Source organism: Mesoplodon mirus (assembly GCF_964341445.2).
Source record: "Mesoplodon mirus genome assembly, chromosome: 7".
In the NCBI taxonomy this organism is placed as follows: Eukaryota; Metazoa; Chordata; class Mammalia; order Artiodactyla; family Ziphiidae; genus Mesoplodon; species Mesoplodon mirus.
In genome coordinates, this window is record NC_138983.1 from 14,361,169 (window position 1) to 14,372,879 (window position 11,711).

The window sequence follows — 11,711 nt, forward strand, 5'->3', positions numbered from 1 at the left end:
TAACAATAGATGATCACTTATTTTATTTATTTGTTTGTTTATTATTATTTTTTGGCCGCACTGTGCAGCATGCGGGATCTTAGTTCCCCAAACAGGGATCAAACCCTCGCCTCTTGCATTGGGAGCATGGAGTCTTAACCACTGGACCACCAGGGAATTCCCAAGATAATCACTTTTAAACCATCAGAGTGACAGAAAGTAAAATTGAGTAGTAAAACATACAGCTGATAGAGACGCTGAAAAAACAGTACTCTCATACATTAAACGTAGAAATGTGAATTACATGTTAGTGCCTTTTTAAAGAAAGCAATATAGTAATATCTATTATACCGTAATTTTAAATGTTTCAGCCTTAAAAGTTAAGCTCTTGGTGCATTTTTTTTTTAATTTATTTGACGGTGCCAGGTCTTAGTTGCAGCACGCGGGGATCTTCGTTGCCATGTGCAGAATCTTTGTTGCAGCTCGCGGGATCTTTAGTTGCGGCACGCGGGCTCTTTTAGTTGCCGCATGTGGGAATCTAGTTCCCTGACCAGGGGCCGAACCCAGACCCCCTGCATTGGGAGCGTGGAGTCTTAACCACTGGACCACCAGGAAAGTCCCATGGCGCGCTTTTTTTTTTAGAAATTAAAACACAAGTACCTTGGGATATATATACACAAAGATGTTTATTGTAACATTATTTATAGTGGACAAAATATCCAAACTGGAAACAGGTTGAAAGAGTCAGGGAATGATTAAGTTTTGGTATGTGCACATGTGGACTATTATGCAGCCTTTAAAAATAGAACCGTTTCGGGCCTCCCTGGTGGCGCAGTGGTTGAGAGTCCGCCTGCCGATGCAGGGGATACGGGTTCGTGCCCCGGTCTGGGAGGATCCCATATGCCGCGGAGCGGCTGGGCCCGTGAGCCATGGCCGCTGGGCCTGCGCGTCCGGAGCCTGTGCTCCGCAACGGGGGAGGCCACAGCAGTGAGAGGCCCGCGTACCGCAAAAAAAAAAAAAAAAAAAAAAAAAAAGAACCGTTTCTGTTGACTTTAGGGATTTTCATAATTTTCTGTTAGGAAGGCTAGATGCAGAGAAGTGTATGTACTATAAATATTCTTATGGAATAAACAGTGCCCTAAACCTTGACCCTATCTATGTGTGCATGTGTGGTTATAAATGATTCTGTGAACATGAAAGAATATATATCAGGTGGTTGTTGTTAATTACCTTGGAAAAAGAGTAAGCCCCCCTCCAAAAAATATATATATTTGTTTTTATTTTGTCCATGTTGAAACAGAATTGTTAAACAGTTCCAGTTATATAAAATTGTATGTGCTTATGGGTATACGTGCATAAAGAAATGTAAGTAGGACCACTGGCTTCCTCAACACCAGAGGGCACTATTCACATTGCAGTCTGTATAAATGGTGACCCCTGGAGTTGTGCAGTATAGCAGCCCTGCATGAAAGGATGGTCATGAAGATTATTGGCACGATTGTCTCAGGGTGTAATTTATGTAATCATAAAAATAAAGGTCTTTTTACAGTAGTGAATAGGAAATACATGTTTTTCCCATAGTAACATTTTACCATTAGTGACAACCAGTCTACTGAAGCAAAAAGAACCTGGATCCAGTTGTGGGGAACCTGAGTTTTGAGTTTGAACTAAGTAGCCTGATCTTACTGGCCTCACTTTTCTCATATGGTAAATGAAGATCTTACTCTCAGCCCTGTCTACTTCTTAGAGCTGTTGAAATGATCAAATGAGATAACAGGTATAAAAACACTCTCTTTAATAAATTAGCGTTTAAACATAAGGATTATTATTCCTTAAACTAGATGGTGAGCCTCTTAGAATAGGAGCTGCAGTTAATTCACCTAATAGTCTTGCTCTGTAAATATCTGTTGAATGATTGAGTCCCTAAGGACTAGTTATTTATATGTAAAAAGGTGACTGGGTTTTTTCAAGCTAAGATACTAGAAGTGCTTTGCTAATAAATATTACAGAGACTTACAGTGTATTCCTGCTACTTAGAAATATGAAGCTTGGAAAATACATCTTGAATTTTTGTTATCAGATCGATGAGGTCCTGAGACAGGAAGACAAAGCAGAAGCCATGTCTGGCCATATTGATCAGTTTCTGATAGCCACGTTCATGCAGCTGAGACTCATCTACAACACACATATGGCAGATGAGAAACTGGAGAAGGATGAAATCATCAAGTTGTATAGCTGTATCATCGGCAACATGATTTCGGTAGGGACACTTCTGCAGATCATGAGCTTCCCTTCAGTCTCTCATCCCACCCAGGTTCTCAGGCCTGAGTTGGTTCAGATGTTCCAGTGAAACATGTGAAACATATGTCATTTTTGGAATTTTACATGTAAGCCATTGGCTACTTCCACTGGATGTTGGGCAACACTCCAGCTTACCTTATTGTTAGGATACTTACAGACTACCTGAAATTCTGCTTCCTGCCAGTTTCTTCATCAGTCATGGTTGGGCCTTAGCTGGCTTTTCACAGATGACTACTCACGTTAAAAATACTTTTATAACAGGAAGGAAGCACACCAATTAATTTTGGCTATTCTTGGCGGTTTGGGAGAGTGTAGTGATTTTTATTTTTTTCCTAATACTCTGAATTTTTATAAATACAATATAATCATTTATTAGAATATGCCACCCATGTTTATCTTCCTTGATCTGTATATTGAGTTTCATGGCTCTCTAATGCAATTATGATTGGATAGCTGTTTCAGATAGAAAGCCTCGCCCGAGAGGCCTCCACTGGAGTTCTGAAAGACCTGATGCATGGCCTCATCACCTTAATGCTGGATTCTCGAATTGAAGATCTGGAGGAAGGGCAACAGGTGATCCGCTCTGTGAACCTCTTGGTGGTGAAAGTTCTGGAGAAGTCAGACCAGACCAACATCCTGAGGTATATCTGTACTCTGAGCATTAGAGCCTGGAACAGCCTCTCTTTTGTCTACGCATAGAAACCAGGAGGCACTTAGATCAGTTGTAAGCTTAGGTTTGCCTGATAAGTTGATTTATTACTCTTCTCTTCCTCAAGAGAAGGTATTCCAACCTGAGACAGCAGTTAAAGCTAGTTAACAACTCAGTAAACCAGCCAGTATTAGGAGTTTTCTAGAATAGGACTGTGGAGTTCGTCAGTTACCTTCTCTTCTGTGTACATTTCATGTACATTTCTTTCTGTCTCGCTACCAGTGACAATGAAAAATAGTGACAAGCTTTACCATTTACCAAGTGGTAACTTACAAAGCTTAAATGATGTTTATTTTCTTAATAACTATGAGTGTCAAGTAATCAAAGACAGTTCCTGATCCATGAGCTCTCAGTTTCTCAGATGGATAAAGAATTTTTACACGTGGCTTTTTTTTAAAATTTTATTGTATTTATTTTTTATACAGCAAGTTCTTATTAGTTATCTATTTTATACATATTAGTGTATAGATGTCATTCCCAATCTCCCAATTCATCCCACCACCACCACCACCCTCCCACCACTTTCCCCCCTTGGTGTCCATACGTTTGTTCTCTACATCTGTGTCTCAATTTCTGCCCTGTAAACCGGTTCATCTGTACCATCTTTCTAGATTCCACATATATGTGTTAATATACGATAATTCTTTTTCTCTTTCTGACTTACTTCACTCTGTATGACAGTCTCTGGGTCCATCCACATCTCTACAAATGACCCAATTTCGTTCCTTTTTAATGGCTGAGTAATATTCCATTGTATATATGTACCACATCTTCTTTATCCATTTGTCTGTCGATGGGCATTTAAGTTGCTTCCATGATCTGGCTATTGTAAATTACACTTGGCTTTCAATTACTGATTTTAATTGGAAAGCAGGTTTGAAACTTATTAATGCTGTTGTGTTGGGTTTGTTTTCTAGTGCCCTACTTGTTTTGCTCCAAGACAGCCTGCTAGCAACAGCCAGTTCTCCCAAATTCTCAGAGCTTGTTATGAAGGTGAAGTTGAAATAATTTGATCTCTTTCTTTCAAAGTGTGGGGAAAGAGGAGTTGGAACTAACTCAAATCAGTCAAGGCACACCTGAAAAATATAGTTGCTCTCCATTTTTCCCTTCCTCCAATTTATACCCCTAGCTCAGGCCTAAAAAATTCCTGGCCTCAAACAGTGAAAAGGAAGAGCTATTTTGTAAATATCTCACCAGTTTGCCTAGAATCAAAAGGCAAGAAGTTTGATGAAACAAATTTCATTTCTTTTGGGGGAAAAGATATGTATAGATTTATAATATTTTGGTCTATTTTTGGAAGACTGCAAATGAATGTATCTGTAACATCATAATACTGTTATTATACTGTAATAGTGTAAAGTATTTTGTCTCCTCGGGTTAGATTTGATTAGGTAATATGAACTACTCTACTCTCGGGTACCAAACAAACCCAAGACAGAATTTCCACATTTTCTCATCGTTTAGGGCCCCATCTCTAGGGAGTGGGAAGGAGGAATGGAGATGGTCAGGTAGATGGCTTGTCACACGTTAGCCAGTGACATGGTTGAAGTAAATAAAACGGTTCGTGCTTAGCAGCTGAACTTGAAAGATGAGGTGCCCCATTCATATCCCTGACCATCTTTTAGAAATGAATGATCCCAGAGCTTAGGGGAAATGAATGGTGACAGAGATTATCCTCATTCTTCAGTGACTCCTTCTAACTTTTGTTTCTTTTTTCAATAGTGTCTCTGGAGAATGGTTCGACTACTGCCTGATACCATCAACAGCATTAATCTGGACAGAATTCTTCTGGATATACACATTTTCATGAAGGTCTTCCCCAAAGAGAAACTAAAGCAATGCAAAAGTGAATTTCCCATAAGGACCCTAAAAACGCTGCTGCACACTTTATGCAAATTAAAAGGGCCCAAGGTGAGTGAGAACAGCAACCATTCCCAAGAGAGCTTGAGAGAACGTCACGGATATGGCATCGCTGCCATTGAATGTGCACGTTTCTTCCTCAGATCCTAGACCACCTAACAATGATTGACAACAAGAATGAGTCAGAGTTGGAGGCCCACCTCTGCCGGATGATGAAGCACAGTATGGACCAGACCGGGAGCAAGTCTGATAAGGAAACAGAAAAGGGAGCATCTCGAATCGTGAGTGTCTGACTTGAAAGATTAAGGGATGTGATCTTGTCAAAGGGATAAGCCACCGGAGCCTTTCTTTCTCAGGGCCTAAGATGAAGGCTCAGGGATTGGTCCAATCACCTTGACGTTTTCAAATATAAACTATAACCTTGGGCTTTTTGTTCCTAAGAAAGGTTTCTGTGTCTGTGCCTAAGGCACTGGTCCCTAGATAAATCACTGTGAGCTCTAATTGGGGAGGGGCTTTCCTTATCAAGTTTCATTGAAAACCTGAGATTGTTAATGTTTCTGCTGCAGCCCCCGCAGCACTGATGCTTCTGTTATTTGCAGGAACATACCTGGAAGGTCTGGATTTTGAGATATTTTCAGTTTTTATCCAACCACTGGTTCCTAATTAATAACTCAGGTCTAACCAGTCATTCCTTCTTGTGTCTTTAGGATGAAAAATCATCAAAGGCCAAAGTGAATGATTTCTTAGCTGAGATTTTTAAGAAGATTGGCTCTAAAGAGAACACTAAAGAGGTGAGAGGGAAAGGGTTGAGAGGGAAAGGGATCTGCTTTATGGAAAAGAGTCACTAACAGCCATCCCCACCTCTTCCTTTTTCTTGTTAACCAGGGCCTAGCAGAGTTATATGAATATAAGAAGAAATATTCAGATGCTGACATTGAACCATTTCTGAAAAATTCCTCACAGTTCTTCCAGAGCTATGTTGAGAGAGGCCTTCGGGTGATTGAGATGGAGAGGGAGGGCAAAGGCCGTATTCCCATTTCAACAGGTATGGTTTCCTCTGGTAGCTCCAGGAATAAGCTCAAAATAGCTCCCAGCGTCAGCCACTGGAGGGTTTTGATGGGTTTACATTTATATCCGTGCACCTCAGTACTTAATGGTCACCAGTGATGCAGAGAGTAGTCAACCCTCAGTCACCTGCCTCGACCCATCGTGTTTGGCAACAGCAACGTCCTCTCCCCTTCAGACAGTGTCTCCCCTGGGCTCCCGGTCCTCCGTGCTCTCTTGCTTTCCTCCTTCCTCGCTGCTATTCCCCCTTGGCCTCTCTGACAGATCCTTCCTCTCCCTGAACTCTTAATGTTGACGTCCCCCTGGATTCCGTCCATGATTATCTCTTCTTTCTTACTCTCATCCCCTTAACTAATCCATCTACTCTCATCACTTTAAATACCATTTCTATGCCAGCAAAGCCCAATTTTGTCCGATGTCCAGCCCAGACCTCCTTCCTGATCTCTGCTGATAGATCGTGCAAGACATCTCACTGGGTTTCTGGTACAGTAGACATCATAAACTCAGCGTGTCAAAGACCGAGCTCCTGATAACCCCCCAAAACCTGCTCCATTTGCATTCTCCTCCACCTCACTGGTTGGCAACCGTGTCGTTCTAGTTTGCTCAGACCCCCAACCTTTGAGTATTCTCTTTTTCTCTGTCAGGAAATTCTTTTGGCTCTACCTACAAAACATACACAGAATCCACCCACACTTCTCATCTCCTTCACTGCCACTGCCCTGGTCTGAACAACATCTTCTCTTACGTGGACTGCAGCGCTCTCCTGCACCGTCTCCCCGCTGCCACTCTCGCCTCCCTGTAGTCATTTCCACACATAGCATCGAAACAGTGCTCCTCAAACATTTTCCAAAGGCTCTCCCTTTCACTCAGCAGAGCAAAAAGCCTTACAAGAAAGGCCTGTGAGGTCTGACATGATGTGGTCCCCTGATACCTCTAGAACTGCCTCTCTCCTACACTCTCTGACTTCTGTTCCACTTCAGCCTCACCAGCCCCTTTGCTGTTCCTGGAACGCACCAGGCGTACACCTTCTTAGGGCCTTTGCACTGGCGGTTTCTTGCATGTAGATTGCTCTTCTCCAGGACAATCTTTGTTTCCTCCACATCTTTGTCACTGCCTCAGTGAGGCTTCATTTAAAATTTGCGACCTACCCCTCACCCCCCCATAGTACGTAACCTCCTCTAACACACCATGTAACATAATGTTTATTAGATTAATTGTGTGATGTCCGTCTCTGCTAGAATTTAAAATCCACAAGGGCGGGAATTCCCTGGCGGTCCAGTGGTTAGGACTCTGTGTTCTCACTGCTGAGGGCCTGGGTTCAATCCCTGGTCGGGGAACTAAGATCCTACAAGCTGTGTGGAAAATCAATCAGTCAATCCACAAGGGTAAAGATTTTTGTCGGTTTTGTTGCCTGGCATGTGGTGGGCACACAGCAGGTATTTTGTTTAATATATGAGTGAATGCTTATCCTGATGTTAAGCTGAAATATTACTGTCCCCCCAGTGAAAACGCCTATACTGGAGAGTTACTGCTCAAGGACCTAGGGACAAAAGGGAGATTTAGGAGGTATCAGTTACAAAAAATAGCTGTCAAGAGCCTTAAACCAAAAAAAAGGCCCAACTGCTAAAGTTCCCTTATCATGCAGAGTACAGCTCTCACATTGGTCCTGCATTTAGTTCTTTCTGACTTCGGTGAAGCTCACCTACTCTTACATTCTAAAATCTGTTTGCCTGTGAAACTGTTCCTTTGTGGTTTTCAGATTCCAGTCATGTTCTCTCTCACCATGTATCTTTCTAAGCTGCAGCGTCAATTGTATTCTCTTAAATTGTTTCTTTTTGTTGTTCTTGTTTTTTCTTTGTTTTTTAATATTTTTCTAACATTTATTTATTTATTTGGCTGTGCCGGGTCTTAATTGCGGCACGCAGGATCTTTGATGCCGTGTGCAGGATCTTCGTTGCAGCGTGTGAAATCTTTAGTTTCGGCATGCATGTGGGATCTAGTTCCCTGACCAGGGATCAAACCCAGACCCCCTGCATTTGGAGCATGGAGTCTTAGCCACTGGACCACCAGGGAAGTCCCTTTGTTGTTTGTTTGTTTTTCCAATAGTTGTTCTTATTTTTAACACCTTAAATTACCCCTCTCCGAGACCTGGAGTTTCTTTCTTTTTTTTTTTTTTTTTGGAGTCTCCTTCTTGAAGAACAGCGAGCAGTGTCCAGTAGCCATGTATGGACATCCCATGGTTGAGCTGATCAGGGTAGAGCCTCTGTTTCTCATTTCCAGAGTCCTTTCTTGTGATGTTCAACATTTGCAACACAAGCATGTAACCCCACTGGTAACTGAATGCCTTAAAGTGTTCAGTCTTCTCTTACTGCCTTTTTGCATTAGTCTTCATTTTTCACCCTCTCAGAGTGTTCTCATCTGTACATTAAAAGATTCCTTTTTCCCTAGAGTAACCTCTTTTACTTTTCAGTTTACTGTTTTTCTTCCCAGTACTTTATCTTTTGACTAATATAATGCCTTTTCATTGATATCAAACTGGATATTTTAAATGCCTGCACTTTGTGATTGTTCCTTCTCAGAAATTTAGAACTGTGATGGATTTTGGTTTGGTTTGGTTTTGGTTTTCCCCTCTACTGCCAGAATATTGATCTCGGATGCTCCAGTTCCTACCCCTCCTTGTTGGACACCGCAGTTTACCCCTCTTCCTTAAGAACAGACAGTAGCCTTGAGCTCCTTGTTGTCCTCCCCAGTTTGAATAAGAGCTTTGCCCTGTGTATCACCTGGTCCAAACCTAGTCTAATTCTTGCAAACATTTAAAGCCCTTAGGGGGACTTCCCTGGTGGCGCAGTGGTTCAGAATCTGCCTGCCAGTGCAGGGGACATGGGTTTGAGCCCTGGTCTGGGAAGATCCCACATGCCACGGAGCAACTAAGCCCATGCGCCACAACTACTGAGCCTGTGCTCTACAGCCCGCGAGCCACAACTGCTGACGCCTGTGCACCGCAACTACTGAGCCCACATGCTGCAACTACTGAAGCCTGCATGCCTAGAGCCTGTGCTCTGCAACAAGTGAAGCTACTGCAATGAGAAGCGCGGGCGCCGCAATGAAGAGCAGCCCCCGTTCGCCGTAACTAGAGAAAGGCTGCGCGCAGCAACGAAAACCCAACACAGCCCAAAAAAATAAAGATGAAATAGCAATAATTCTTCAAAAAAAAAGTAAAATAAAATAAAGTCCTTAGGTTCTTCACTTGGGCACTTACCATATACTCAGGAGTAGCTTAGGCTCTTTGGATTGCCCAGGTCAGCCGTGGGATTATAAGAATACAACCCCTGCATAGCTCAGGATGTAGATGGATGGTCCAACTTAACATTCAGTGCCCTTCTCTATCAGTTCTGGAAGTTCTCATTAAGCGTATCTTGTATATTTCAGAGCACCCTTTATCACCAACTCCAGGTAGATTCTTGTGGATTTTTTTAGTCTTCAAGTACAGTGGTGATATTCAAGGCCCAAATTGTTCCCTTTGGTGGGAGGTTAACGAGGGCAGTCGGGGTGGGGGGGGGTGTATATCTGAATATTCCTTCTACATTTCCTACTTAGGCATCTCCCCCCAGATGGAAGTCACATGTGTGCCCACTCCCACAAGCACAGGGTCCTCCATAGGTAACACAAATGGAGAAGAAGTGGGACCATCTGTCTACCTGGAAAGGCTAAAAATCCTGCGACAGCGATGTGGTCTGGACAATACAAAGGTACTGCTCCTCTCCTGTGTGGGGCAGGGAGGGCGATGACCAGCAGGTCAGGGACAGGCTGGCCAGAGCAGCAGTGTCCCAGCCTCAGGGTATGTTGCTCCAGAGCCACATCCTGACCTGATTGGACAATGTTTCTTCTTCTCTCAACAGCAAGATGACCGACCTCCGTTGACCTCTCTGCTTTCCAAACCAGCAGTTCCTACCGTTGCCTCTTCCACAGACATGCTGCACAGCAAACTCTCTCAGCTCCGGGAGTCACGGGAGCAGCACCAGCATTCAGATCTGGATTCCAACCAGACTCACTCTTCAGGAAACATGACTACATCCTCCTCCTCCACAGCTAACATTGATGACTTGAAAAAAAGACTGGAGAGAATAAAGAGCAGTCGCAAATGAAGTCACCCCACTCCCCTGGCGCCCTGCAGCTTTAGTTTACTAAACTAGGAGTCTCATAGTTAAAGTGGCCTTGGCAGGCCTAGTGTACACAAACTGGTTGTATGTATCATACCATGGACCTGGGGGAGGAGTCGTTGTGGCACAAGTCTTTGCACATCCTCCGCTTCTCCCCGCCAGCATCCTGCCTCTCTAGAAGCCTGTCTGTGTCTTAGTTCAGTGTACAGACCTGTAAACAGGTGCCCTTCTCTCAGCTCAGACTAGTTTCCATAGCCTTTTTCTTTTATTTTTAATTGCTCATTTGTAAAGTTGTCCTAATCTTTCCTAGCTTTTAACTGTTAGAAACGCTTTACTAGTTTTCCTTTGAGTTTGTGAGCTCTTCTCCTTGTAGCCCTGAAGGGTCACTGTATTCTCTATGAATGCATGGCATGATACAACTAATTTAAGAGTCTTTTATAAATAAAGTTTGCATTAACTATAACTGTGTCCCAAGATGCTCCGTCTCTGGGAGTGTTGGGCAGCTCTCCATCACCTGTTCTTGGGACCAGCTGGGTATTCGGCCAGTTAAGAGAAAGGTTCGTAATTGCTGCTTAAGGAGCTCTGCCTTTTCTTGGCTCACAGACTTGGTCCTTTCACTCCTTTGGAATAAGAGGCACTCACCTCTCCTGCTTTCTGCATGCAACTCCTAGGGGAGCAGAGAAATCTCATTCCTCCCTGTTTTGAGATTTTGGTCACGACTTCCATCCCCTCATCAATCACCATTGGTTCCAATGAGCTCTTAGGCTCCCTACTACTTTTACTGCCCAAGTACATATGACATTGTGCCCAGGGATTAGCTGGGCTACAGTGGCTGTCACACCACATCTAGATTTGGGGTCATCTGACTAAAGGAGTACCAAGAGCATAGGGGCTTCCTGCCTGGTTAGCAGAGTCTCTGAATCTAGACTAACAGTTCCTTCACACTCAGTCTCAGTAAAGGCCAGAAATAAACAGGATTCACATCTGCAATAACATTCCACAAGACCTCCTTCCACAGTCAGAAAACATTAAGTCCAAAGGAACTTTTCTACACCAACTTTTACTGAACTGGTGTTAAAGAAATGAAAGGTTGATGGAAAATGAGTGCTGTATTGATTCTAGTCATGATTTTCAGATGGCTCCTGTGCTGCCTGAAGTAAGAAATTAAACTTGGCTCTCTCCCTTACAATGCACACAGGAAGTAGGCCTTCACTGAAGGGACGACAGAGGAGTTCGTTGCTGTAGAGAAGGAACACATTTAGAAAGAATGGCTGTGCTTGGGTCTGGAATTGGCACAGCTAATTTGAAAAACCAAAGTCCAGCAGTCTTGTGAGAATGTGCACCCTTGTTTAAAAACCAGATTTTGGGGTATTACAACTAACTTTTAATCCCTTCCCCCTGCTCTGGCTATAGCTCAGGGCTGTCAAGATCCTGCAAGCTCACTGAGTTCCCAGTTTTACCCTGCTTTCTGGTCAACTAGAACCGAAGAATGAGGACAGGGAACTCAGTCCTAATTCTCTCTTCCCTGATGTATTAAAAAATGGGAATGGAAAAAAAGGGGAGGGGAGGGGGGGGTGAAGGTTACCTACCTTAAGTCCCTTCCCGCTTTAAGCCATGATATCTAAAGATCTTAGATC

The 11,711-nt window shown here is 43.2% G+C and overlaps 1 protein-coding gene across 3 annotated transcripts in view; it reads left to right on the forward strand.

Annotated features, from left to right (window-relative positions):
• The window catches only part of CKAP5 (cytoskeleton associated protein 5), a 114,900-nt gene extending 104,363 nt beyond the window's left edge, over nucleotides 1-10,537 (forward strand). For all 3 annotated transcript variants that reach the window (XM_082628608.1, XM_082628610.1, XM_082628609.1), the window contains exons 36-44: nucleotides 2,060-2,239; nucleotides 2,734-2,921; nucleotides 3,907-3,982; nucleotides 4,712-4,900; nucleotides 4,993-5,130; nucleotides 5,557-5,640; nucleotides 5,735-5,894; nucleotides 9,512-9,663; nucleotides 9,814-10,537. In XM_082628608.1, the coding sequence (XP_082484734.1) occupies nucleotides 2,060-2,239; nucleotides 2,734-2,921; nucleotides 3,907-3,982; nucleotides 4,712-4,900; nucleotides 4,993-5,130; nucleotides 5,557-5,640; nucleotides 5,735-5,894; nucleotides 9,512-9,663; nucleotides 9,814-10,059 (1,413 nt within the window). In that variant the 3' untranslated portion in view covers nucleotides 10,060-10,537. The remainder of the gene's footprint in view (nucleotides 1-2,059; nucleotides 2,240-2,733; nucleotides 2,922-3,906; nucleotides 3,983-4,711; nucleotides 4,901-4,992; nucleotides 5,131-5,556; nucleotides 5,641-5,734; nucleotides 5,895-9,511; nucleotides 9,664-9,813) is intronic.
• The last annotated feature ends 1,174 nt before the right edge of the window (nucleotides 10,538-11,711 follow it).